Source organism: Theropithecus gelada, chromosome X, assembly GCF_003255815.1.
Source record: "Theropithecus gelada isolate Dixy chromosome X, Tgel_1.0, whole genome shotgun sequence".
In the NCBI taxonomy this organism is placed as follows: Eukaryota; Metazoa; Chordata; class Mammalia; order Primates; family Cercopithecidae; genus Theropithecus; species Theropithecus gelada.
In genome coordinates this window covers 5,460,265-5,486,969 of record NC_037689.1, presented here as the reverse complement: position 1 = coordinate 5,486,969, position 26,705 = coordinate 5,460,265, and the positions used below count along the sequence as shown (strand labels likewise).

General features: G+C 44.3%; 1 protein-coding gene across 4 annotated transcripts in view; it reads right to left on the bottom strand.

The window, feature by feature from the left end:
* PHF8 (PHD finger protein 8) overlaps positions 1 to 26,705 on the bottom strand; it is a 105,512-nt gene that overhangs the window by 72,981 nt on the left and 5,826 nt on the right. For all 4 annotated transcript variants that reach the window (XM_025372238.1, XM_025372241.1, XM_025372239.1 and 1 more), the window contains exons 3-7: positions 8,018 to 8,103; positions 7,526 to 7,634; positions 5,517 to 5,677; positions 4,464 to 4,605; positions 2,556 to 2,742 (exon numbers count right to left, since the gene is read on the bottom strand). In XM_025372238.1, coding sequence (XP_025228023.1) covers positions 2,556 to 2,742; positions 4,464 to 4,605; positions 5,517 to 5,677; positions 7,526 to 7,634; positions 8,018 to 8,103 — 685 coding nt within the window. The remainder of the gene's footprint in view (positions 1 to 2,555; positions 2,743 to 4,463; positions 4,606 to 5,516; positions 5,678 to 7,525; positions 7,635 to 8,017; positions 8,104 to 26,705) is intronic.

Here is a 26,705-nt window from a genome sequence, read left to right as displayed (position 1 = left end):
ACAAGAGCCACAATCCAAGTTTTCCATTCTTTCCTTTGACTTTTCTGGTAAGAAAACTAGGCCAGGCATGTTGGCTCAAGTCTGAAATCTCAGCACTTTGGGAGGTCAAGGCAGGAAGAGCACTTGAACCCAGGAGTTTTGAGTCCAGCCTGGGCAACACAGTGGGACCCTGTCTCTACAAAAAATAAAGTAAAAAAATTGTCTGGACATGGTGGCTCATGTCTGTAATCCTAGCACTTTGGGAGGCCAAGGTGGGAAGATCTCTGGAGCTCAGGAGTTTGAGACCAGCCTGGGCAACATAGTGAGAGCTAGTCTCTACAAAAAAAAAAATGTTCTTAATTAGCCAGAAGTGTGGTGTACATCTGTAGTCCCAGCTACTTGGGAGGCTGAAGTGGGAGGACAGCTTAAGCACAGCAGGTCGAGGCTGCAGTGAGCCATGATCATGCCACTGCACTCCAGCCTGGGTGACAAAGTGAGACACTGTCTCTTAAAAAAAAAAAAAAAAAGTAAAAAAAATTAGCTGGGAGTGATGGCATGCACCTATAGTCCCAGCCACTCAGGAGGATCCCTTGAGCCCAGGAGTGAGAGGCTGCAGTGAGCTATGATTGCACCACCGCACTCCAGCTTGGGTGACAGAGCCAGATTCTGTTTCTTAAGAAAAAAAATAATAGGCCGGGCGCGGTGGCTCAAGCCTGTAATCCCAGCACTTTGGGAGGCCGAGGCGGGCGGATCACGAGGTCAGGAGATCGAGACCATCCTGGCTAACATGGTGAAACCCCGTCTCTACTAAAAATACGAAAAAAACTAGCCGGGCGTGGTGGCGGGCGCCTGTAGTCCCAGCTACTCGGAGGCTGAGGCAGGAGAATGGCCTGAACCTGGGAGGCGGAGCTTGCAGTGAGCCGAGATGGCGCCACTGCACTCCAGCCTGGGTGACACAGCGCGAGACTCCGTCTCAAAAAAAAAAAATAAATAAATAAAAAATAAAAAAAAAAATAATAATAATAAAGAAAACTAAATAATGTGAACAATGGTGAAAACCAAAATCATTTAAGGAATTAGGAATTTGTTTTCCAGACCTCAAAAATCCTTTATAGTCACTGACAATTAATACACTAATTACAAAATTGTTAACAATCACTAAAAAGGAAACTATAGAAATCCTGACTTTAAAAAGACTTCTTACACAGGTTTTATCTTCACTGTGGTGGCAGTTAAATGACTATATACAATTGACAAAATTCATCAAATTGTACAATTAAAATGGATGAATTTTTTATTTATTTATTTTTTTGAGACGGAGTCTCACTCTGTCACCCAGGCTGGAGTGCACTGGCGCCATCTCGGCTCACTGCAAGCTCCACCTCCCAGGTTCACGCCATTCTCCTGTCTCAGCCTCCCCAGTAGCTGTGACTACAGGCGCCTGCCACCACGCCCAGCTAATTTCTTTTGTATTTTTAGTAGAGACGGGGTTTCACCATGTTAGCCAGGATGGTCTCGATCTCCTGACCTCATGATCCGCCCGTCTCGGCCTCCCAAAGTGCTGGGATTCGGCCAAAATGGATGAATTTTATGGTATATAAATTATACCTCAATAAAGTTGGAGGAAGGGAAGCTTCGCATGTTGCCAGGAATTTCCAAAGTAAATGTGGACATTTCTATACATGCTGGTATGAGTATAAATTGGTTCAATTAAGAAGGTAAGAGTGGTTGGGTGCAGTGGCTCATGACTGTAATCCCAACACTTTGGGAGGTGTGTTGGAGGCAAGTAGATCACTTCAGGTCAGAAGTTTGAGACCAGTCTGGCCAACATGGTGAAACCCTGTCTCTACTAAAAATACAAAAATTAGCTGGGCGTGGTGGTGGGCGCCTATAATCCCACCTACTTGGGAGGCTGAGGCAGGAGAATTGCTTGAACCTGGGAGGCAGGGGTTGCAGTGAGCTGAGATCACGCCACTGTACTCCAGCACTGGCAACTGTCAGCTTGGGCGACAGAGTAAAACTCCATCTCAAATAAATAAATAAATAAAATCTTTGTTTTTCCTCTGCATCAACAATAACAAAAAAGAAGGTAACAACCAGGAAAACCTCAGGTATCTGCTATTATTTTAAAACGTTTGATTAGTCAAACTTTTTTTAATCAATTTTTTTTTTGAGACTGAGTCTTGCTCTGTCGCCCAGGCTGGAGTGCAGTGGCGCGATCTCGACTCACTGCAAGCTCCGCCTCCCGGGTTCACGCCATTCTCCTGCCTCAGCCTCCCCAGTAGCTGGGACTACAGGCGCCCACCACCACGCTCAGCTGATTTTTTGTATTTTTAGTAGAGACGGGGTTTCACCGTGTTAGTCAGGATGGTCTCAATCTCCTGACCTCATGATCTGCACGCCTCAACCTCCCAAAGTGCTGGGATTACAGGCGTGAGCCACCATGCCTGGCCAAATCAAGTATTTTTTATTCAAAAATGTAAATCAAACTAATTCAAAATGTTTCTGTGCTGCCATGTGACACGTACAGGGAGGCCCAAGGCCTGGCTGCCTCCAGAAGCCATGCGTATTCCTACCTTGAGTACATGGTACCAGACAGAGGTGCCACCAAAGTCAATGTGAAAGTCTGTATAGCTATCTCGCACACTCATGAGGCAGTACTTCTGTACATTGGGTCTCTCAAAGACACATTCCTCTGGCCACAAGTTTTCGACCCATGACAGCTTTCGAACAATCTTCGGTGTCTCCACAAGGTTAGAAAGTCTACCAAGGAAGGGGTGGACAGCAGATGTCAGCTGATTGGGAATAGAAGGTTGAGGCCTGAATAAAATACCCCACAGTTCAGTGAGGCTCAGATAAGTCAGAGAACAAGTTCCCTCCACAGAATCCCCAAAGGCACACAAGACACTTATTTCTGTTCTGTAAGTCTGGTCAGTATCCTCACTCTACTCATCTCCAGAAATCCCAAGTCCCAGCTCCATAGGCTTCTCCAGTCAAAGGTGTTCATTTCCTCCACTAAATGCTCATACTCCCCAGCCCCACTCCAGACTACTCACTTGGCATGTGGATTATAGAAGTTATTGCACTATCCCTATCTCATAGTGTCTTCTTTATGAGAAACCACTAGAGCAACCTCACAGGGCTCAGTTCCAGGGACAGAAATGTTTCTCTGAAACATCTGGTTGTTTTTAGCCTATGTAAAATCTTACAATATTGCACTCCTCTCTTTGTTCTGAACTTCAGGAAATTCACTGAAAACTCTACAGTCCATCTCCACCAACTATCCAGACATTCATAAATGCATTTTATGTGCAGAGTACCCACCACATGCATATTCCATTTCCCAATCTTATTTCACTTTTGTCCTAATTTTTCTTTTGTTTTTTTTGGCTTCTCCACATCTCTGTAAGCTACCTTTAATAGTCTTTCAGGATGAAGTGAGGTATAAACTAACAAATATAGTTTTAAAACACTCTCAGGTTGTTTAACCTTGCATCTTAGAAACAACAGCAAGGGTCTTAATATTGTACCGTAATTACATAATATGTTACCATAGGGAAAGTGGCTAAAGAGTACACAGGACCTCCCTGTACACTTTTTTGCAACTTCCTATGAATCTACAAATTAAAAGTTAAAAATGTAAATAATCAAACAGTAAGTTTCCTAAGGGTAAAAAGATAAGTTATGATTTCTTGGTATTTCCCACATTTCTGACCCAAAGAGAAGACTATATACGTTATCTATTGAGTGTGTGAGTCCAGATAGAATCATTTAAAGGTAAATAGATTTATCTTTTTCTTTTTAAATGTAAGAAACCTACATTGGGGTAATTTTAGTAAATCTATTTCCAGGAACTGAGGACCTATCCCAGCAGTTACACAATGACTATGCCACTGTTGTATACAGGAGGAAAAGGTCAAAGGCGGCTGTCCTAAGGTCTTGAAAAAGGAGACAAAAATTAATTAAAATAGCTACTATGTAATCTATCCAATGCTATAAACTGTGGAGAAATACGACTCAAGTGTTATAATATGAGCAGCTACCCTAGAAAATATAACCCAGCTCGCCATCCCAGAGGAAGAAACCACCAGGAAGAAGAGAAAGGAACACGAGGCGAGGTGCAGTGGCTCATGCCTGTAATCGCAGCACTTTGGGAGGCCGAGGCAGGCAGATCACCTGAGGTAGGGAGTTCGAGACTAGCCCTGCCCACATCGTGAAACCCTGCCTCTACTAAACATACAAAAATTAGCCAGGCATGGTGGCGGGCGCCTATAATCCCAGCTACTCAGGAGGCTGAGGCAGGACAACTGCTTGAACCCAGGAGGCGGAGGCTGCAGTGAGCCAAGATCGTGCACTGCACTCCAGCCTGGGTGACAGAGCAAGACTCCGTCTCAAAAAAAGAGAGAGAGGAACACGAATGTACACTAGACATATCACACAAGTTTCAGGCACTTTGTCAGGTTTGCTATTCCTGCACCTCTTACCTGGTATCAGAGAATTCCAAACTAATGACATTGAGGACTTTCTCCCTCTTGCCGCTGTAATAATATTTCACAAAATCACCAAGCTTCATCTTGCAGTCAGCCTGGCGGGTCACATCAATCACATCAATCTCTTTGTCAGAACCTGGAGTAAAGAGATAGGTTCTGCACCAAGTAGTCTCAGGGACTGTGGAAGACTCTCTTGTCCCCTCATCAATCCCTAGAATGGCCTTACACTCAAAGCTTCTCTCCACCGACACTGTATGTATATGTGTGTGTTTGTTTGGGGGGCAGGGGTAGGAACACATCACACTTTCCTTAGATCTATGTGCCCTGCTAGGGCAATGGAACTACCTGACACACAGCCTCACACATAGTAGTCCACCTGCCTGGGCCTTGCTTCTCCATTTCTTCTCATCCTCTCCACAGAATCTCATGCCTAGATAACAAGTGGCATGTGAGAGCCACAGTCAAAAGCTTTCTCATTTCAACAGAAGACAGACAATGATCCCTAGAACTTCCCAGGTAAAAAACAGAGTTCAACCTAGGGTTGTATAGACTATTAAAAGGAGAAGGAGCTGGGCGTGGTGGCTCACGCCTGTAATCCCAGCACTTTGGGAGGCTGAGGCGGAAGGATCGCTTGAGCCCAGTAGTTGGAGATCAGCCTGGGCAACATAGCGTGACATCATCTCTACAAAAAATAAAACTAGCTAGGCATGGTGGTGCATCCCTGTAGTCTCAACTACTCGGGAGATTGAGGTGTGAGGATCCCTGGAGCCCAGGAGGAGGTGGAGGTTGCAGTGAGTTAATCACGCCACTGTACTCCAGCCTGGGCAACAGGGCGAGACCCTGTCTCTGATAAACGAATGAGTGAATGAAAGAAGAAGAGACTAGGATGTTGGCTCCCTCTGCTGAAGAATGACTTTGGACAAGGCATTTCACCTCAGATTCCCAAGATGTTTAGAGAGGAAATGCAAAAACAGATTTGAGGGAAAGGGACACAGATCTTGACAGGAATGAACAATGTTACAATTAAAAGGGTCTGTAGTGTCTTACCAACATAGTGTTCAACATCCCTCACAGTGAATGATGGCGAGGGCAGCGTCATGCCCAACCCATCCTTCTTCAGGACCAGGATGGGCACACTGAAGCTATTTTCTTCCAGGAATTCCACAGTCAGTTGATTTCCAGTGGGCTTCAGAATCACTTCATCTGAGCTGAGGGCCACAGAAGAGAAAGCTTGAGCCTGAGGCACTGCCCACTAAAGGCCTTATTGGAGGCTGCCACTCACCCAACAGGTGGGGTTTTTATGAGGGGACTTAATGTAAGCTGGTAACTAATAGCAAAAACCTCATCTGCTAGGGAAGAAATGATCTGTCCAAGGCTAGAGACCAGGTCACTGGCAGAGGTGGGGAGTATTCTGCCAACATGGTGCTCTTCTCTGGGTGACAAGAAGAAATCAGTCAAAAGCCTGGCCAGAAAGAAAAGACACATCTGACGAGTTCGGCAGATTTGTTCTAACCAAGAGCAGCATTACCCAATTTAAAACACTATCAAAGAGAAAAGACTGATTAAAACAAAACAGCAACATTTTTACATCAACTTTCTCAACATGCGTACTTAATGAGTTTCAGCCTGGGCATCATTTCTAAACCTGTCTCCACAAAAAAATTCAAAATTAGCAGAGCATGGTGGTGCAGGCCTACAGTCCTACATACTTGGGAGGCTGAGGCAGGAAGATCACTTGAACCCTAGGAGTTGGAGGCTACAGTGAGCTTTGATCATGCCGCTGCACTCCAGTCTGGGTGACAGAGTCCCTGTTTCTTTCTTTTTTAAAAAAAAAAAAAAAAAAAAAAAAAGAAAAGTAAATAGTTTTCTTTAAATCATGGTGGAGAAAAGATTTATATTTGACAACTCTGACAACTTGTGCTGGGACAAATATATTAAGCTCAATGTCTATCTCATTTTTTTTTTTTTTGGGACAGAGTTTCACTCTTGTTACCCAGGCTGGAGTGCAATGGCATAGTCTCGGCTCACCACAACCTCTGCCTCCTGGGTTCAAGCGATTCTCCTACCTCAGCCTCCCGAGTAGCTGGGATTACAGGCATGTGCCACCACGCCCAGCTAATTTTCTATTTTTAGTAGATACGGGATTTCTACATGTTGGTCAGGCTGGTCTTGAACTCCCGACCTCAGGTGATCCGCCTGCCTCAGCCTTCCAAAGTGCTGGGATTACAGGCGTGAGCCACTGTGCCCGGCCTGCCTATCTCATTCTTTACATAATCCTAGATGGTCCAAAGATTAAATTCCAAAAAATAAAGCTTTAAGAGCAGAAAAACCTGGGAAAAACCTAGTAGTCATTAAAAATAGTAATAAATAAATTTAACCATATAGAAATTAAAATATTCTGCAAGAAAGCTGTTATAAATCAGTAATAGTAACACAACAGAATGCCTGTCAACACAAGCTAGCAGTTCACAGAGAAAACAATCAAGCTGGTTTATAAATGTATGAAATCTAAGCCTGAGTGCAGTGGCTCACAACTGTAATCCCAGCACTTTGGGAGGCCAAGGAAGGCAGATTGTTTGAGCCCAGGAGTTGGAGACCAGCCTGGGCAACATGGCAAAACCCCGTCTCTACAAAAAAAAAAAAAAAAAAAATTAGCTGGGTGTGGTGGCACACACCTGTAGTCCCAGCTACCCAGGAAGCGCAGGTGGGAGGATGGATTAAGCTAGGGAGATCGAGGCTGCAGAGAGTGGTGATTGCACCACTGCACTCCAGCCTGGCCGACAGGGCGAGATTCCGTCTCAAAAAAAAAAAAAAAGACTCCTTCTAGTCAGCATTCCTTGGGTAAATTTAAGTATCTAACTTAGGTGAATACTGCCTCCCAACTACCGAAAGTTTTCCAGAAATTGACCAAACCAGAAGGAATTTGCAGAGCCCTGAAGATACTCACAAATTGGGGAGGCTCCTAATGGGACAGCCACTGGGAAAGCTGGGAAGAGGTGAGTTCCAGCCTCCCAGAGCCCTGGCATTCACCAGCCTTTGGAGGTAGGGTTCCTCACCTGTCAAAAGTCCTACTCCGGAGCTCTCTGATGAACGTAGGGCTCCCGGTCTTCACTGGTTTCCCCTTGTGTGTATCATGCCCCTTTGAAGATCCGCGGCGTTTTTTCACTAAGCCAGAAAAAGATGAGAGATTGTGAGTCAGAACGGTCATGAGCTATGATACCAAGAACAAAGGCCTCAGTAGATTCTCTTCCAATCTAACCACCCCTTGGAGCATTTGTAGTCAATGAGGTCCTCACAGATTCAGGAAAGTTCCTGGTGAAGATGGGTACTTTCTCTGGATAAGCCTTAGGAAGAGAGGCAGGTGAAGTTATTAACTTCTGCCCTCTCAGTGAGATAGCTGCTGGCCTGTGGAGCCTGCACAGGCTTCTGCTATTTCCTGAGGAAAAAGAATCAGAAGTGCTCAGGCAAAAGCAATCACTCCTCCAAATTTCCTTTCCTTTGTCTCTCCTCTGGATTGTCTTCTCTAGGAAACCCTAAGATCTACTTACTAATGGAGGGCCCATGCAAGACTTCACAGTTGGGGCAGTGGTAGAGGTCAATGTCAGCAGCCTTCTCCTCTTCAACACCAACACAACTGAAAAAGAGAAAAACAGTCAAGGTTTATGGAAATTTTATTTTTTATGAGGTCTAGAACAGTGCTGTCCAGTAGAACAGCTATTAAGTACATGTGGCTATTTATGTTTAAATCCATTAAAATTAAGTAAAATTTAAAATTTCAAGTGCTCAGCAGCCACATGTGGTTAGGGGTTACTGTATTAGACAGTGGTGTGATCATGGCTCACTGCAACCTCTGCCTCCTGGATTCAAGTGATTCTCCTGCCTCAGCCTCCCAATTAGCTGGGATTATAGGCATGCGCCACCATGCCTGGCTAATTTTTGTATTTTTAATGGAGACGAGGTTTCACCACATTGGCCAGGCTGGTCTCAAACTCCTGAGTTCAAGTGATCCACCCACCTCTGCCTCCCAAAGTGCTAGGATTATAGGTGTGAGCCACCACGCCCAGCCTTATAACCTAATTTTTAAACTTGAGATACTTTATTAAATGAAAAAGACTAAAAGAAAAAATTCTAGTCAACAGTAGTTCTGAATGAAAAATTACAGATAATCCTTTTTATCTTATCTGTGCTTCTAATTTCCTACAACAAACATCTGTTGCTTATTTCACATTTTAAAGACTTAAAAAGATTTACTTAATTTTGAAAATTTGACTTTGCATGTATATGAGGTGGTAATCTCACAAGATTCAACCTTCCCTTACTAGGGAAGGCACCAGCAGCCCCCCAAATAAATTATTGCTAAAAGTAAACACCTAGGCCAGTCACAGTGGCTCATACCTGTAATCCCAGAACTTTGGGAGGCTGAGGCAGGAGGATCACTTAAGCCCATGAGCTCAAGACCAGCCTGGGCAACAAATTGAGACCCCCAACTCTACCAAAACTAACAAAAAAATTTAGCTGAGCATGGAGGCTGAGCTGGATCACTTGAACCCAGGAGATTGAGGCTGCAGTGAGCCATGACTGTGCTACTGTACTTCAGCCTATGTGACAGGACGAGACCCTGTCTCCAAAAAAAAAAAAAAAAAAGGGGCCGGGCGCGGTGGCTCAAGCCTGTAATCCCAGCACTTTGGGAGGCCGAGACGGGCGGATCACGAGGTTGGGAGATCGAGACCATCCTGGCTAACACGGTGAAACCCCGTCTCTATTAAGAACTACAAAAAACTAGCCGCGCGAGGTGGCGGGCGCCTGTAGTCCCAGCTACTCGGAAGGCTGAGGCCGGAGAATGGCATGAACCCGGGAGGCGGAGCTTGCAGTGAGCTGAGATCCGGCCACTGCACTCCAGCCTGGGTGACAGAGCGAGACTCCGTCTCAAAAAAAAAAAAAAAAAAAAAAAAAAAAAAAAAAAAAAAAAAGAAGACCCAAGTCTTAAAATCTTTGGTTTGCCACACACAGCAGAGAACATTAAGGCAGAGTTCAAGTTGTTTCAGCCAAGATCATGCTCATAAATGGACTTCCTGGGATTAGGACTCTACCATCTTCCCAACTAATAATCTCATGCCTATAAACCAGCACCTTATCAATAAACCAGGGATATCACCATCAACTTTGTAGGGGTTTTAAGGATTCAATAAGATAATGTATATAAAGTGCAAAGCATGGCCAGTCGCGGTAGCTCACACCTGTAATCCCAGTACTTTGGGTGGCCAAAGTAGGAGGATTGCTTGAGGCCGGGAGTTCAAGACCAGCCTGGGCAACATAGGGTAACCCCATCTCTATAAAAATAACACTAATGTGTGCAGCACAGTGAGCATAAAGTCTGATACACAGTAAGTATCTGGTTTCACAGTAAGTGCTAGAAGTCCAGTCTGGACCTCACCTTTCACCTGCCTAAACCTTCTTCAAAGATATTCCCCAGACCTTGTAGCATTAACTCACTTCCCTGGACTGCATGCTTTCTATCTCATACCCCCGTTCCCTCTGGACAGTACTGAAGAAGGAAGCCTCTTCACCTCTCTCTCTCCTAAACTTTCACCCCATGTGGCTATGTGCTTTCTCTACTCTAAACACCCGCTGCTCGTCCCCTTTCCCAACTTGGTAAACAAACTGCTGAACATTGGCACTCCCTTCAACAAACACTCCTTCACCTTCCAGGCTTAACTGAATGCAGTTTCTCCTATGGGAAAGTCATTTTCTCTACACCACTGCCACTCACAAAGTGTGATCCACAGACTAATGCTGGCTTGTGAACTATTTACTACAGGTCTGTGATAAGTACAGAAAGTAAGAGTAAGCATCACTATTATGCAAAAGTTTTTACAGCAATGTAACAGAATAATTTTATATCCGTTCAATCTAATAATAAAATTTTGGGCTTGTCTTTTATATGTTTTTTGGTTCATACCATATATATTTTTTTTTTTTTTTTTTTTTTTTGAGACAGAGTCTCGCTCTGTCGCCCAGGCTGGAGTGCAGTGGCGCGATCTCAGCTCGCTGCAAGCTCCACCTCCCGGGTTCACGCCATTCTCCTGCCTCAGCCTCCTGAGTAGCTGGGACTACAGGCGCCCACCACCACGCCCGGCTAGTTTTTTGTATTTTTAGTAGAGACGGGGTTTCACCGTGTTAGCCAGGATGGTCTCGATCTCCTGACCTCGTGATCTGCCCACCTTGGCCTCCCAAAGTGCTGAGATTACAGGCATGAGCCACCGTGCCTGGGCAGTTCATGCCATTTTTTCTAATAATTCTTTTTTTTTTTACATTATAAAAGGATTGGCCCATTATAGATTGGAAATTTTAAAAGTGCCTTGGTTCTTTGCCACATAACTCAGGACTGGGTTGTGGCGAGCCATCCCTCTCACTCCCTGGTGAGACTTCCAGATCATCTCTCCTCTACCCTTGTGTAAGAGTTCCCACTGCTCTGAGTTCCATACCATCCAGCCATACCACGTCCCACTCCTCTTCATCACTGCCACATACCCATCTCCCCAACATACCCCTTCAGTCGCTGAAGAACCTGCTCAGATTCTTCTCCAACCCAAGTCCTGCCAACATCCTACATGAAATCAGTATCCATGTGGAGATACAACATTCCAGGCACTTAGTTTCTTGATCTTCTCATCTTCAGAGACTGCTACCCTCTACTCCCATTTCAGGTACCAACTCTCATGACCATCCCCCAGACCCTGTCAACACCAGCAACTGCTGTACCTCTGGAGTATGAAACTCATACATCACCCTCTCTGACCACAAGTCTATCTATTCAGCTGTCATTGACTATATCCTGTTCTTTGCCCTCAAAACTCACCTATTCATACACTCTTGACTTTACCCTCCCCTTCCTTATCTGGTTGAGATTCCAGCATCCCTCACTTCAATCATTCTCTTACAGATATCCTCACTTGCCCCACTGCCTTTCATCCCCACATGCAAACCCTAACCCTGGCTCAGTACAACTACCTAACTCTAGACCACTAGATGTGGCCAGAGAAAAGTCACCCATTGGATTGGTGCCATCATAAATTCACTGTCCAAAATATTTGGATTGGTCGGGCAAGGTGGCTCACGCCCGTAATCCCAGCATTTTGGGAGGCTGAGGCAGGTGGATCAACTGAGGTCAGGAGTTTGAGACCAGCCTGGCCAACATGATGAATCCCCATCTCTACTTAAAATACAAAAATTAGCTGGGAATGGCGGTGGGCGCCTGTAATTCCAGCTACTCAGGAGGCTGAGGCAGAACAGCTTGAACCCAGGAGGCAGAGGTTGCAGTAAGCCGAGATCGTGTCACTGCACTCTAGCCTGGGCGACAGAGCAAGATTCTGTCTCAAAAAAAAAAAAAAAGTCTGGATCATGCTGCCTGACGATCCTTCTGTAATTCCCCACTCAACTCTCTCTCATTATCTACTGTGGCTATTTCAAATCTCTTACCCCGCTACCTGCCTCTTCTCTCTCAGCAAATTACCTTGCTTCCTACTACTTCTGTTTTTTGTTTTTGGTTGTTGTTGTTGTTGTTTTAAGCATTCTTTGCTTTCATTCTTTGAGTTCCTTAATGTTTTTATTTTACTTTGTTTTTTTTAAGAGTCAGAGTCTCACTGGGTTGCACAGGCTGGAGAGCAGTGGTGCCAGTCATAGTTCACTGCAGCCTTGAACTCCTGGGCTCAAGTGATCCTCTTGCCCCAGCCTCCCAAGTAGCTAGGACAAGCACACACCACCATGCCCAGCTAATTTGTGTCTGTGTGTGTTTTGTAGAAAAGGGGTGTCTTGCTTTGTTGCCCAGAATGGTCTCAAACTTCTGGCCTCAAGTGATCCTCCTACCTCAGCCTCCCAATGTGTTGGGATTACAGGTGTGAGCCATCATGCCAGCCACTTCCTACTTCTACACTTGATCTTAGCCAAAAGACCGAGAGGCGATGCACTTCCTACTTCTTAGAGAAAATTAAGTAATCAGAGGTGAACTACCTTAACTTCTCATCACCAAAACTACTTCCATCTACACCCATCCTTTTTTTCCTGTCGTAACAACAGTACTTATCTTTCCTTCCTTCTAAAGCCAAGTTTTCCATCTGGGTCACGTTTTCTTACCTTCTCAATCAATTATTCCTTCTTTCTGCAGTATCTTCAATCTCTCTCTTTCTCTTCACAATAGCATTTAAACAAGTCTATTCATGTTTACAAATTCAAAAACCAAGACCTACCCACCCTCCCATCCTCCCTCCCTCCTGTCTGCCCCTTCACAGCCAAACATCATCTTTCTTTAAACCTATGCAGCTTAAAAACAAAGTAAATAAATCTATGCAGCTTGATAACGATCCCTTTTTTGAGTAAGTAACGGTTGTACATGGTGCAAAACTCAGAGTACAGAAGTATATAGAGTAAAAAGTCTCCCTCCCACCCTTAGCTGCCCAGTAGTATCAAGAGGTGTTCTATCAAAGCCAAATCAATACTTTCTTAGGGTTGCTATGTGCACTTTGTGACTCATCCCCTGCTACAGTCTGATCTTAGTCCCCACCTTCTTTAAAATAGATCTCACTGATGTCCCGACCTCTTTGTTGATATAAGCAATAAGTACTTCTCCGCTTTATCTCCCTTAACTTCTTAGCACCATTTTCGCACTGCCAACCCCGTACTCTCTCCACCTGACAAGCTTTCTACCCTTTACTTCTATAATGCCCCATTTGGCTGCTGCCCTTCCTTCAGCAGATATTTAATGAGCATCCGCCAGGCTATGTCTGGTCTAGGTGCTGGTGAGACGAAGACAAAAAACAAAGCATACAAAAATCCCTGCCCTCACAGAGCTGATGTTCTAGTGGGGAGGAAGACAAGAAACAAGATAAATCAATGCAATTGGTGAAACACATTGTATGTTAGATAATGAGAAGACCTAGGTAGAAAAAAAAAAACAGGAAGGGGAATATAGAGGAATATATATATGTGAATATATAACACTATACACCACACACACACACACACACACACACACACACACACACACACACAATCGGGGGGGGGAAGAATGGCAGTGAGGGTGAAATATTAGATAGGGAAGACAGGTAAAGACTGACAAAATGGCTTTTGAATAAAGACCCAAAGGGAGTAAGGGAGCAAGCCCCACATGTGGCTATGAAGGAAGAGCATCCCAATAAGAACAGCGAGTACAAAAGCCCTGTGGTGGGAGCGTCCCTAGACTACAAAGGTAGCAGAGAAGAGGAGAGTGTTCTAGAGTAGAGAGCTAGGAGGACAGTACTAAGTCAGAAAGGCAATAGACTCACGTAGTAGGATATTGTAAGCCACTGTAATGCACTCTAGCTTTTCCTGGGTAGCCACAAGAACTAGGGAGTCACAGCCACCATGAGTTAGGGATGTGATGTGATTTTAATTATGTCTTTGGCTGTTCCTTTTTCGCAATGAATTCTTTTTCTCCTGCCCAGTCCTTAAATGTTGAAGTTTCTTAGGTCCTCTTACCTGGGCACTCTTTTCTCCTCACTTTTCCTCATTGTTCTCACTCCCGGGGCTCCATGTGCCCTCTATGCACTCATAACTCCAAGCCAGATCTTCCTGCTGGATTTTAGACCCTTCCCTCCAAATGCCTCCTGGGGGAGACATTTCTACTGGATAGTCACTTACGTACTTCAAATTCAACATGTCCAAACTCAGTTTTTCCCTCTGTCTGTCCCCTAAACATGCTCCCTTCTCTTAGGTTTCCCACTTCAGCAAATGGCTCCATAACCTCACCAGGCATTCAAGCCAGAAACCTGGCAGCTATCACTGATTCACCTCTAGCCCTCTCCCTCCACTATACCCTGAAGTAGGCATTCTAGCATCAAGTTAAGAACACTGACTTTAGGTCAACTCTCTGGGTTTGCATCCTGGCTGTGCCACTTACTAGCTGTGGGATCTTGGACAAGTTACTTAACCTCTCTGTGCCTCAGTTTCCTCATTGTAAGATGGGGATAAAAACTGTACCTACTTCATAAGGTTGTTATCAAAAGCTAATGAACTAATATATAGGAAGTGTTTAGAACATTGCCTGGCCCATAGTAAGTGCTCTGTATGTTTGTTGTTGTTATCCAAGTTATCAGCACGTCCTATCAACTCTCTTTATTAGCTATCAATTGTGCCAACTGGTCATCCTTACTGCCCCTGCGCTAGTTAAGGCCACTATTATCTCTAACTCGGTTATTGTCCTGCCCTCCTAACTTGGACTCCTGGCCCCTATTCTGTCCCCACCCAATCGGCCCTCCACACTACAGCTAAAGTGATCATTTAAAAACACAAATTTGATCCTATCAACCCATGCTTAAAATGCCTCACAGGGTCCCTATTTTTCCTAGGGTAAAGTATAAACTTACCATGGCCCAAAAGGCCTTGCCTCTCTGGCTGAGCTCACCTCTTTCCCCTCACACACAGCGTACGCTAGGAGAGACATTCCTACTACATAGCTCACTTACAATCTGTGGGGCCTAATGGAAATGAAAGTGGGAGCTCCCTGTTCAAAAAATAGAAAAGCTTTTTCCTTTCTTCCATGGTCTCTCTTAACTTACCATGCAGTTTTAATATGCTATTTACTGTCATGCTCCCTCGGGTATAGGGGTAACTCAAGGGGCGAGTACAGGCCCACACAAGTACCCTGGGGCCCTGCCCGGTGACTTAGTACACAGGGTACATGCACCCAACCGACTCTGTCCACACCTGCACCTGGGCCCAGCGCCCCAGGCAGCTAGCCAAGAACCTGTTCGGGGAGGTAGAAAGGCAGCAGGAGGTAGAACCACATATGAGCCAAGACTCTTAAGTCCCCATCGCACACTCCACTGTTCCATCACATACAAATCACAAAATCAAAGGCAAAATTATTAAGAATTTCAAAGACAACCACCACAGAACATTAAACCTCAGGCATGGGGCACCATGTGACTATAGCAATTGCACACCTATGAAGCCAGCCCTGCTCTAAAAAGCCAGCAGACTCTCAGTGCCATACTCTGTCTATAGCTCTAGCCTCTGGGTTTCATCACATGTATCTCCTTCTACCTGAAACATTCCTGCTCTTCCTCTTCCCTGCTGCTGTGGCACCATCCCCCCACACACTATCCCTATTTCAGCCTTTACCACAAGGCCTTGGAACTGCTCACTTACCTGCTGTCTGTCCCCACTACATTTGCCAGATAGTGTATCTTGTTTACCAAAAGTCCTCACCTTTCCCATCTCTCAGTCTTGCCTTACTTTATTATTCAACAAACATTCAAAGTGCTAGACAACTCCTCATATCAGGGAGGCAGACATGAAAAATCGGGCTTCTGGCTATACTGTCTCAACAGTTACCACCTGGGACCAAGGGTGGTAAATGCTGATTTGCTCTGAGTAGCTTCCTTAGTCAAGAGGATAATTATTATAGCACCAGGTCTTGTGATTAAGATGAGTTATCCCCATCGTATACTGCAAAGCCAAGCACACGGTAAGCAGTCAGTATTTGTTAAGTAAATGAGTGCATAAATTCAACAAATATTGATTGAGCACAGACACTGCCCTCATGGACTGGACATTTTAGAGCGGGAGACAGAGAGGCAGTGTCAAAACAGTTTCATAAGTGCTATAAAGTCAATAAAGCAAGGTAACAGGATAGTCAGTGAATGAATTTGAAGTTAGCATAAAAGGCACTGAGAAAAAAACTGAGCTATGAACTTTACATATTATCACATTTAATCTCCACAACAAATCAGGGCCTTCCATACAACATTCACAGACATTAAACACAGAAGCAGAGGTTTAAAGTACAGGCTTAGGAGCCAAAATGCCGGGGTTTGAATCTCACCTCTGCCACTTACCAGCTATGTGAACTTAAGCAATTCATACTTAACCTTTCTGCATCTCAGTTTCTGCATCTGTGAAATGGAACTACTAATTGTACCCACTTCATAGGGTGGTTAAGAGGATTAAATGAGCTAAAATAGGTAAAGTACTTAAAGTTCCTGGCACATGATAAGTATTAGCTATTATCATCATCGTTAATATTATCCTGATTTAACAGATGAGAAATCTGGGTCTGAGTGGTTAATTGTTGGCAATTACAAAACTACTAAGTAGCAGAGCAGGATAAAAATTCAGGACTTTGTGACTCTACTATATCACTACAATATGTAACCAGGATATAATGTGGGGTAATTAATACAGTCAAGTGTTATGAGCGCTCCAAAATGGACACTCAATTCTTCCAGGGATGTGGAACTGAGTGGGAGCTGAGGCTTGGAGATGCCTGAGAGATGATGATGTTGCTCAAGATCCTGTCTGGCTTATCTCCTCAACCTTGCTTTCTGAGGGTGCCCAAGGATCCAGGTCCAGACAGAGCACCATCTATAAAACCAGAAGCTGAAGCATCCACCATTCCCACCATTCCACCCCCCAACTCCAGGCACACAGGACTTAAAGGAATGCAAAGGACACAGCAAGTTCCAGTGCACCTAGGAAGTGTCTCCTTTATGAGTTTGTCATGTAATAGGCTTCACTAAATTCTAGATGCACCAATGGAATAACTTCATATGCACTGACATGCACACAGACTGTTCTATCTCAAAAAAAAAAAAAAAACCCGAACAAAAAAACCCTTTTGTGATCCCCTCAGCCACTGCCCCATTACTCTAGTCCCCTTTACACCAAATTCCTCAAAATTGAGTCATTCTTGAGTTCCTTCTTTCACAATCCCAATCCAATCTATCAGCAAATCCTGTATCAATATATATTCAAAATCCAAACACTTCTCATCATCACTGACTCTACTTTAAGCCACCACTGCCTAACTAGACCAGTGTTTCTCAAATTTTAGGGAATATCAGAAACACCTGGTAAACTTGTTAAAATACAGATTCCTAGGCCCCATCCCCAGAGATCCTGATTCAGTAGGACTGGGTTGGGCCTACAAATGGGTTGGGCCTATAAACGTGCATTTCTAACGACCTCTCAGGTGATACTGATGCTGCTGATCCAGGGACCACGCTTTGAGGAATAATGATCTACAGTAGCCCCCAAATTCTCCCTGCTTCCACTTTGCTCCTAACCTTCAGTCTATCCTCACAATAGCCAAACCTGAATCAGATCGTAACTCTCACTTGCTCAAAAAACTTCTGTGGCTCCATTCCAGAGTAAAAACAAAGTCCTTACACTCTATACCCGTGGTTTTTAAACTTAGCGTGCATCAGAAGCATCTGAAGGGCTGTTAAACCACAGATTCTGGGGCTCCATCTCCAAAGTTTCCGATTCAGTCTGGGGTGGGATCCAAGAACTGGCCTAACCAGTTCCTAGATAATGCTGATCCTGCTGGTCTGGGAACCATACTTGGAAAATCACTGCTGTATATGATCTGCGCACCCCCGACCCTTAACCTCAGCTTCTATTACTCTCCCCTCACTCACTCTGTTCCAATAGCATTGGACTGGAATGGTAGCATGCCAGGCCTGCTCCCCACTTGGGTCCTTTATTTCCTCTACCTGAAACACTCTTCCCCTCCTTACCAGCATGGCTCCCTTCCTCACTTTCCTTCAGGCTCATATGTAACCCATCTGTAATCATCCTATATAAAGTAACCACTACTTCAACCTTGGGGTGGTACTTCTTCTCCTGCTCACCCTACTTTACTTTTCTCTAGACCATGTATTACCACTTGACACACTATATATTAAGCTGTTAGTTTACTGTCTCATGCTCACTGCCATATCCCCTCTCCCCCACCCCAGTGTCCAGAACAATGCCTGGCCCATAGCACATACCTGATTTTCCCTATCTTCCATAACTTCTAACAACTTGAACAGTGATTTATATTGTCTATAGTACTGTATTCTACAGTGAGAGTACAGGAGACCCAGGTTTGATCTGTGGTCCAGCTGTCTGTGTAGCTTTAGGCACATTATTTAACCTATCACTGCTGGTTCTGGAACAATATGAAGTAGATGCACTCCTCCCTATCCCTCCAAGTACAGCTAAAAACCCTGGACGTTATATACAAAACAAATATAAAACTCTGAAAGGTGAAGGGAAGAAAGCAGACCGACTAGAGACACCTAGCAGGTGGTGGATAGCACCAAAGATCAGCGGGGAACCTGTACTTCCACCCCAACCTGGCAGTCATCAAGTAGTACCCCCTTTCTGCCACTGAAGTGCAGTGTCTGAGAAGGTCTGCAAAAATGGAAGTCTTAAATAAGATCCAGGATCTCATAACATAATGCCCAACATGTCCAGAATATAATTAAAATAATTATTTGTCATATCAAGAACAAGGAAAATCACAACTCGAGTAAGAAAAGAAAATCAACAGATGTCAAGACTAAGATGACACAGATGCTGGAATTATCTAAGAATTTTAAAGGCGCCATGATACAAAAGCTTCAACGAGCGATTAAGAACATGCCTGAAACAAATGAATAAATAGAAAGTGTCACCGGGCAGTGCAGCACTTTGGGAGGCCGAGGTGGGCAGATCACGAGGTCAGGAATTCGAGACCAGCCCGGCCAACGTGGTGAAACCCCATTTCTACTAAAAATACAAAAGATAGCTGGGCGTGGTGGCGTGTGCCTGTAATCCTAGCTACTCGGGAGGCTGAGGCAGGAGATTCGCTTGAACCCAGGGAGGCAGAGGTTGCAGTGAGCCAAGATCACGCCATTGCACTCCAGCCTGGGCAACAGAGTGAAACTCTTATCTCGGAAAAAATAATAATAATAATAAAATAAATAAATAAATAAATAGAAAGTGTCAGCAAAAATTAGCCAGGCATGATGGCATGTGCCTTTAATCCCAGGTACTTGGGAGGCTGAGGCAGGATAAGCACTTGAACCCGGGAGGTGAAGGCTGCAGTGACCCAAGATTGCACCACTGCACTCCAGTCTAGGTGACAGAGCTAGACTCTTGTCTCAAAAGAAAAAGAAAAAGTGTCAACAAAAAATAGAAAATCTCCGGAAAAAAATAGAAGATATAGAAAAGAACCTAACAGAATTTTTAGAACTGAGAAATACAGTAACTTAAATGAAAATTCTTTACATGAGTTCAACAGCAGAATGGAGAAAACAGAGAAAAGAATCAGTAAGTTGAAGATAGAACAATAGAAATTATCCAATCTGAACAACAGAAAGAAAATAGATTGGAAAAAAAATGAACAGAGCCTCAGCAACCTACAGGACTACAACAAAAGACAGACCCAAAGAAATCCACACTAAGACATGGCTTAGTCAAATTCCTAAAAGCAAAAGACAAAGGAAAATCTTGAAAGCAATGAGAGATAAATGACATATTACCTCAAAGAGAACACCAATTTGAATGACAAAGCCTCTCTCCTCAGAAACCATGGAGGGCAAAAGGAAGTAGCAGAATAGTTTTCAAGCACTGAGATAAAAGAACTAGAAACCCAGAGTTCGATATCAAGTGAAAAGATCCCCTAAGAATTCAAGGGAAATCAAGATATTCTCAGATGAAGGAAAACTAAACGTATTTGTTGCCAACAGACTTACCCTAAAAGAATGAGTAGGCTTGGCGTGGTGGCTCACGCCTGTAATCCCAGCACTTTGGGAGGCCGAGACGTGTGGATCATTTGAGGTCAGGAGTTCGAGACCAGCCTGGCCAACATGGTGAAACCCCGTCTCTACTAAAAATACAAAAATTAGCGGGGTGGTAGTAGCATGCGCCTGTAATCCTAGCTACTCAGTAGGCTGAGGCAGGAGAATCACTAGCGCCTGGGAGGCAGAGATTGCAGTGAGTCAGAAAGCACCACTGCACTCCAGTCTGGGCAACAGAGTGAGACCCTGTCTCATAAATAAATGAATAATTAAAAGAATAAGTAGGCCGGGCACGGTGGCTCACGCCTGTAATCCCAGCACTTTGGAAGGCCGAGATAGGTAGATCACAAGGTCAGGAGTTCCGAGACCAGCCTGGCCAATATGGTTAAACCCCATCTCTACTAAAAATACAAAAATTAGCCAGGTGTGCTGGCAGGCGCCTATAGTCCCAGCTACTCATGTGGCTGAAGCAGGAGAATCACTTGAACTCGGGAGGCAGAGGTTGCAATGAGCCAAGATCGCGCCACTGCACTCCAGCCTGGGCGAGATAGAGCGAGACTCCGTCTCAAAAAAAAAAAAAAAAAAGAACAAGTAAAGGAAGCTCTCTGAAACAGAAAAGAAATGATAAAGGAGGAATCCTGAAACATCAGGAAATTAGACTGAACAAAGAGTAAAAATATGGGTAAATACAATATGCTTTCCCTCTCCTCGAGTTTTCTACATCATGTTTGATAGTTGAAGCAAAAATTATACCACTGTATGATGTGATTCTTAATGCATGTATAACAAATATTTAAGATTCATTACATTATAAACAAGGCTGGGCGCAGTGGTTCACACCTGTAATCCCAGCACTTTGGGAGGCTGAAGTGGGAGGATTGCTTGAGCCCAGGAGTTCGAGACCAGCCTGGGCAACATAACAAAGACCCAGTCTCTACAAAATAAAAAATTTAAAAAATCAGCCAGGAGGCCAGGCGCGGTGGCTCATGCCTGTAATCCCAGCACTTTGGGAGGCCGAGGCAGGTGGATCATGAGGTCAGGAGTTCAAGATCAGCCTGGCCAAGATGGTGAAGCCCTGTCTCTACTAAAAATACAAAAAATTAACCAGGCATGGTGGCAGGCGCCTGTAATTCCAGCTACTCTGGAGGCTGAGGCAGAGAATTGTTTAAACATGGAGGGTGGAGGTTGCAGTGAGCCGAGATCATGCCACTGCACTCCAGCCTGGGCGACAGAGCAAGACTCTGTCTCAGAAAAAAAAAAAAAAAAAAAAATCAGCCAGGCATGGTGGTGCATGCCTGTAGTCCCAGATACTAGGGGGTGGGGGGCTGAGGTGGGAGGATCACTTGAGCACAGGAGGTTTAGGCTGCAGGTGAGCCGTGACTGTGCCACTACACTCCAGCCTGGGCAACAGAGCAAGACTCTGTCTCAACAACAACAAAACAATTAATTATATTATAAACAAAAGAGCATTAAGGCATGTAAAGTTTCAATCGGACACGGTGGCTCACACCTGTAATCCCAGCACTTTGGGAGGCTGAGGCAGGTGGATCACAAGGTCAGAAGTTCGAGACCAGCCTAGCCAACATAGTGAAAACTTGTCTCTACTAAAAATACAAAAATTAGCCAGGTACGGTTGACCGCGCCTGTAGTCCCAGCTACTCGGGAGGCTAAGGTGGGAGAATCGCTTGAACCCAGGAGGCAGACGTTGCGGTGAGCCAAGACCACGTCATTGCGCTCCAGCCTGGGTGACAGAGTGAGACTGTTTCAAAAAAAAGAAAAAAGAAAAGTAAAGTTTCTACTCTTCAATCAAACTGGTAAAATGTCAAGAGCAGTTGCTTATGGTAAGTTATATGTATAATGTAATACCTAGAGCAAGTACTGAAAAAAGCAATATAGAGATAACTCGGGCCAAGAGCAGTAGTTCATGCCTGTAATCCCAGCAATTTGGGACGCTGAGGTGGGAGGATCATCTGAAGCCAGAAGTCCAAGACCATCCCAGGCAACAAAGGGAGGTACCACCAACCTACACCGACACCCTCCCCACACGAAAAATTAACAAAATTAGGGGACACAGTGGCACGTGCTTGTAGTTTCAGCTACTGTAGAGGCTGAAGCATGAAGAGATTGCTTATGCCCTGGAGTTTGAGGCTGCAGTAAACCATGATCAAACCACTGCACTCCAGCCCAGGTGACACAGAGACCCTGTCTCAAAAATAAATGAATGAATGAGTAGGCCGGGTGCAGTGGCTCACACCTGTAATCCCAGCACTTTGAGAGGCCAAAGCGGGCAGATCACCTGAAGTCAGAAGTTCAAGACCAGCCTGACCAAAATGGAGAAACCCCGTCTCTACTAAAAATACAAAATGAGCTGGGTGTGGTGGCACATGCCTGTAGTCCCAGCTACTCAGGAAGCTGAGGCAGGAGAATCACTTGAACCCGGGAGCCGGAGGTTGCGGTGAGCCAAATCGCCCCATTGCACTCCAGGCTGGGCAACAAGAGCGAAACTCTGTCTCAAAACATAACAAAAAAAGAAAAAAGAAAAAAAATCAGCAAGGATTAGAAGAATTCAGCAACACCATTAACCAACAGTAGTTAATTGACATTTATAGAACACTCCACCCAAAAATGGCAGAATACACATTCTTTTCCAGTGATCATGAAACATTTACCAACATAGACTCTGGGCTATAAAACAAATCTCAATAAATATAAAGGAATTGAAATCATACAGACCATATTCTCTGACCACTATCAAACTAGAAGTCAGCAACAGAACGGTAACAGGAAACTCTACAGAAACTTAAAAATTAAACAACATATTTCTATACTTCATGGGTCAAACAGGAAGTTTCAAGGGGAATTTAAAAATGCCTTGAGCAGCAGGAGGATCACTTTAGCCCAAGAGTTGGAGGCTGCAGTGAGCTATGATCCTGCCTCTGCACTCCCGCCTGGGCAACAGAGTGAGACACTGTCTCAAAAAAAAAAAAAAAAAACCTTTTTTCTTTCTTTTTGTTTTTGTCTCAAGAAAAAAAAAACCTTTTTTTTTGTTTTCTTTTTTAATGCTTTGAATTACATGAAAAGGGAAAATGTAACATATTAAAATCTATCGGTGCTGAGAAGGAAATTAACAGCTAAAGGCTTACATCAGAAAAGAAAGAAAGGCCGAGTGTGCTGGGTCACACCTGTAATCCCAACACTTTGGGAGGCCGAGGCAGGTGGATCACCTGAAGTCAGGAGTTCAAGACTAGCCTGGCCAACATGGTGAAACCCCATCTCTATTAAAAATACAAAAAATTAGCTGGGCATGGTGGCAAGCGCCTATAATCCCAGCTACTCGGGAGGCTGAGGCAGGAAAATCACTTGAACCCAGGAGGTGGAGGTTGCAGCGAGCCGAGATCGCGCCATTGCACTCCAGCCTGGGCAACGGCAGCGAGACTCCGTTTCAGGAAAAAAGAAAGTCTCAAATCAATAATCTAAACTCCCACCTCAAGAAACTAGATAGAGAGCAAAATAAACCCAAAGGAGAAAGAAAATAATAAAGTGCAGAAATCAATTAAATTGAAAACAGAAAGACAACAGAAAAAGTTAATGAAACAAAAACCTTGTTCTTTGAAAAGATCGATAAAACTGACAAACCTCTAGTAAGTCTGACAAATACGAAAACTAATTTTTTTTGTTTTTGTTTGAGACAGGGTCTCGCTCCGTCACCCAGGCTGGAGTGCAGTGGCGCAATCACAGTTCACTGAAGCCTCAACTTCCTGGGCTCAAGCAATCCTCCTGCCTCAGCCTCCTGGGTAGCTGGGACTACAAGCATGTGCCACCCATCCAGCTAATTTTTGTATTTCTTGTAGAGACGGCGTTTTACCATGTTGCCCAGGCTGCTTTCAAACTCCTGGGCTTGAGCAATCCACCAGCCTTGGCGTCCCAAAGTGCTGGGATTACAGGCATGACATCACATGCCCAGCCTGATACATTTTTAGTATCACGAAACAAAATTATCATTATAGCACCTAAAGATATCAAAAGGATAATAAAGAAATACTATGAACAATTCTACAAACATAAATTTGACAACTTAGATGAAATGGGTCAATTCCTTGGAAAGTATACATCCAACATAAAATAACGTAATTTGAATAGTCCTATAACTATTAAACAGAATAATTTTTAGAACTCCCCAAAAAGATAGAATAAAGATAATTAGGCGAAGTGGTCAGCATAGTGAGTGGAACATTAGCTTGTGCTCAATAAATAATAGCGATAACCATTGTATTTAAATCATCACAACCTCTCAAGGAAACTGAGACTTCACAGATAAATTATTTGTAACAGAATCAGAATTTGAACCCAGATCTGAAATCAGTGCCTTTTCCTCTAGAGTTAAAAATCCACACCAAAGTTACTCCCTTGGGCATGTATCAACCAGTATTTCTTTTATAAACAGGAAAACTGTAAAGGAGTGAGATTTGTGCTAAAAATCCCAGAAATCAATAAATGCTTGCCAACTAGTTTTCTCCACTATTGTACAGCAATGATTCTCAAATGTTAGGGTGAATCAGGATCACTTGTTTGTTAAAATACAGATTGCTGGCCGGGCGCGGTGGCTTAAGCCTGTAATCCTAGCACTTTGGGAGGCCGAGACGGGCGGATCACGAGGTCAGAAGATCGAGACCATCCTGGCTAACACGGTGAAACCCCGTCTCTACTAAAAAATACAAAAAACTAGCCGGGCAAGGTGGCGGGCGCCTGTAGTCCCAGCTACTCGGGAGGCTGAGGCAGGAGAATGGCGTAAACCCGGGAGGCGGAGCTTGCAGTGAGCTGAGATCCGGCCACTGCACTCCAGCCCGGGCGACAGAGCCAGACTCCGTCTCAAAAAAAAAAAAAAAAATACAGATTGCTGAGTCCCAGTCCCAGCCCAAGAAATTGCATTTTAAACAAATTTCCAGTTGAAGAACTTTACTTTTAAAAAGTTCGTTCCTCCTGTGTTAGCTCACTTAGGAATTAAAAAAGAATATTCATTCCAATTTTTCTGTACAAAAAAAGAGAATGACTGGTGTACAGTAATGATATGTTACTCCATCCATCCCCCAATATCAGAAGCTATCACACTCCGTAGAAGGGGAAGGAACCAAGACAGGATAATGTTCTAAATCAGTGGTTCTCAAGGGTGGGCCCTGCTTACCTACTGAATCAGAAACACTGTAGCTAGGGCATCCCTAACTTGTGTTTTATCAGGTCTTCCAAGTGAGTCTGATACATGCTAAAGTTTGAGAACCACCGCTGTACAAATCAAAGTGTTTTTGCAAAATCCATCTTCTTACAGGAAGGATGAAGCAATACCATGTTTTTTCCACTTCTGAGAACCTGGGCTCTGGAATCAAATAATTCAAAGTTCAAATCCACACTCAGAAAGTCACTTAATCTCCACGAATTCCAGATTCTCAGCTGCAAAATGGAATAGTTGCCTTCCTTGTTACAACCTTTCCAGAAAGTAACTTGGCATTATATTCCATAATCCCTAGCTGGACTTCAAGAAATCTAACCTACAAAAGTCACTAGAGGCCGGGCGCGGTGGCTCACACCTGTAATTCCAGCACTTTGGGAGGCCAAGGTGGGTGGATCACGAGGTCAGCAGTTCAAAACCAGCCTGACCAACATGGTGAAACCCTGTCTCTACTAAAACACAAAAATGAGCCAGGCATGGTGGCCCAACTACTCAGAAGGCTGAGGCAGGAGAATCACTTGAACCCAGGAGGCAGAGGTTGCAGTCAACCAAGATCGTGCCAGTGCACTCCAGCCTGGGCAACAGAGTGAGACTCCATCTCAAAAAAAAAAAAAATGTCATTGGAGATATGAACAGATTTCTATCACCTCTAGGCATTTGTGGACTTAAAATTTGTTGGCTTAACGCTTGCAAGCAACCATAGAAGTCCATAGTATGTAGTAATTTTCAATTGTGCTGAAGTACAAACTTAAATGGCACACTATAAGCCTGGTGTGTTTCTGTGAGCAATGCACACTGAGTAAGCAAGAGCAGCCACCCACCAAGGACCTGATTCTCAGCTAGCTTCCTTGTTCATTGGGGGCCCATAGAGAGAAGTATAAAAGATTTTTAAAATTTGGTGTATTTCATGGAAAAAAATTTAAGGCGGTTAACTTGTGTTAGAGTGTACACAGGAACACACACAACTCACCATAGAAATGTGAAATGTGATTAAAGAGGGGCCTGGCCCGTAAGCCCAGTTCTGTATTTGTAAGTTTAGAATTCTTTAAGGCCTCAATGGTGCTCCTTATAAATAAATGTCAAGTACCTACTAAGCAAAGATGCTTTCCATAATGTTTTTCTGTTTTAATCAGCACTCATATCAAGATGCAAAACTTTTCCAGGCCGGGCGCGGTGGCTCAAGCCTGTAATCCCAGCACTTTGGGAGGCCGAGACGGGCGGATCACGAGGTCAGGAGATCGAGACCATCCTGGCTAACATGGTGAAACCCCGTCTCTACTAAAAATACAAAAAACTAGCCGGGCGTGGTGGCGGGCGCCTGTAGTCCCAGCTACTCGGAGGCTGAGGCGGGAGAATGGCGTGAACCCGGGAGGTGGAGCTTGCAGTGAGCTGAGATCCGGCCACTGCACTCCAGCCTGGGCGACAGAG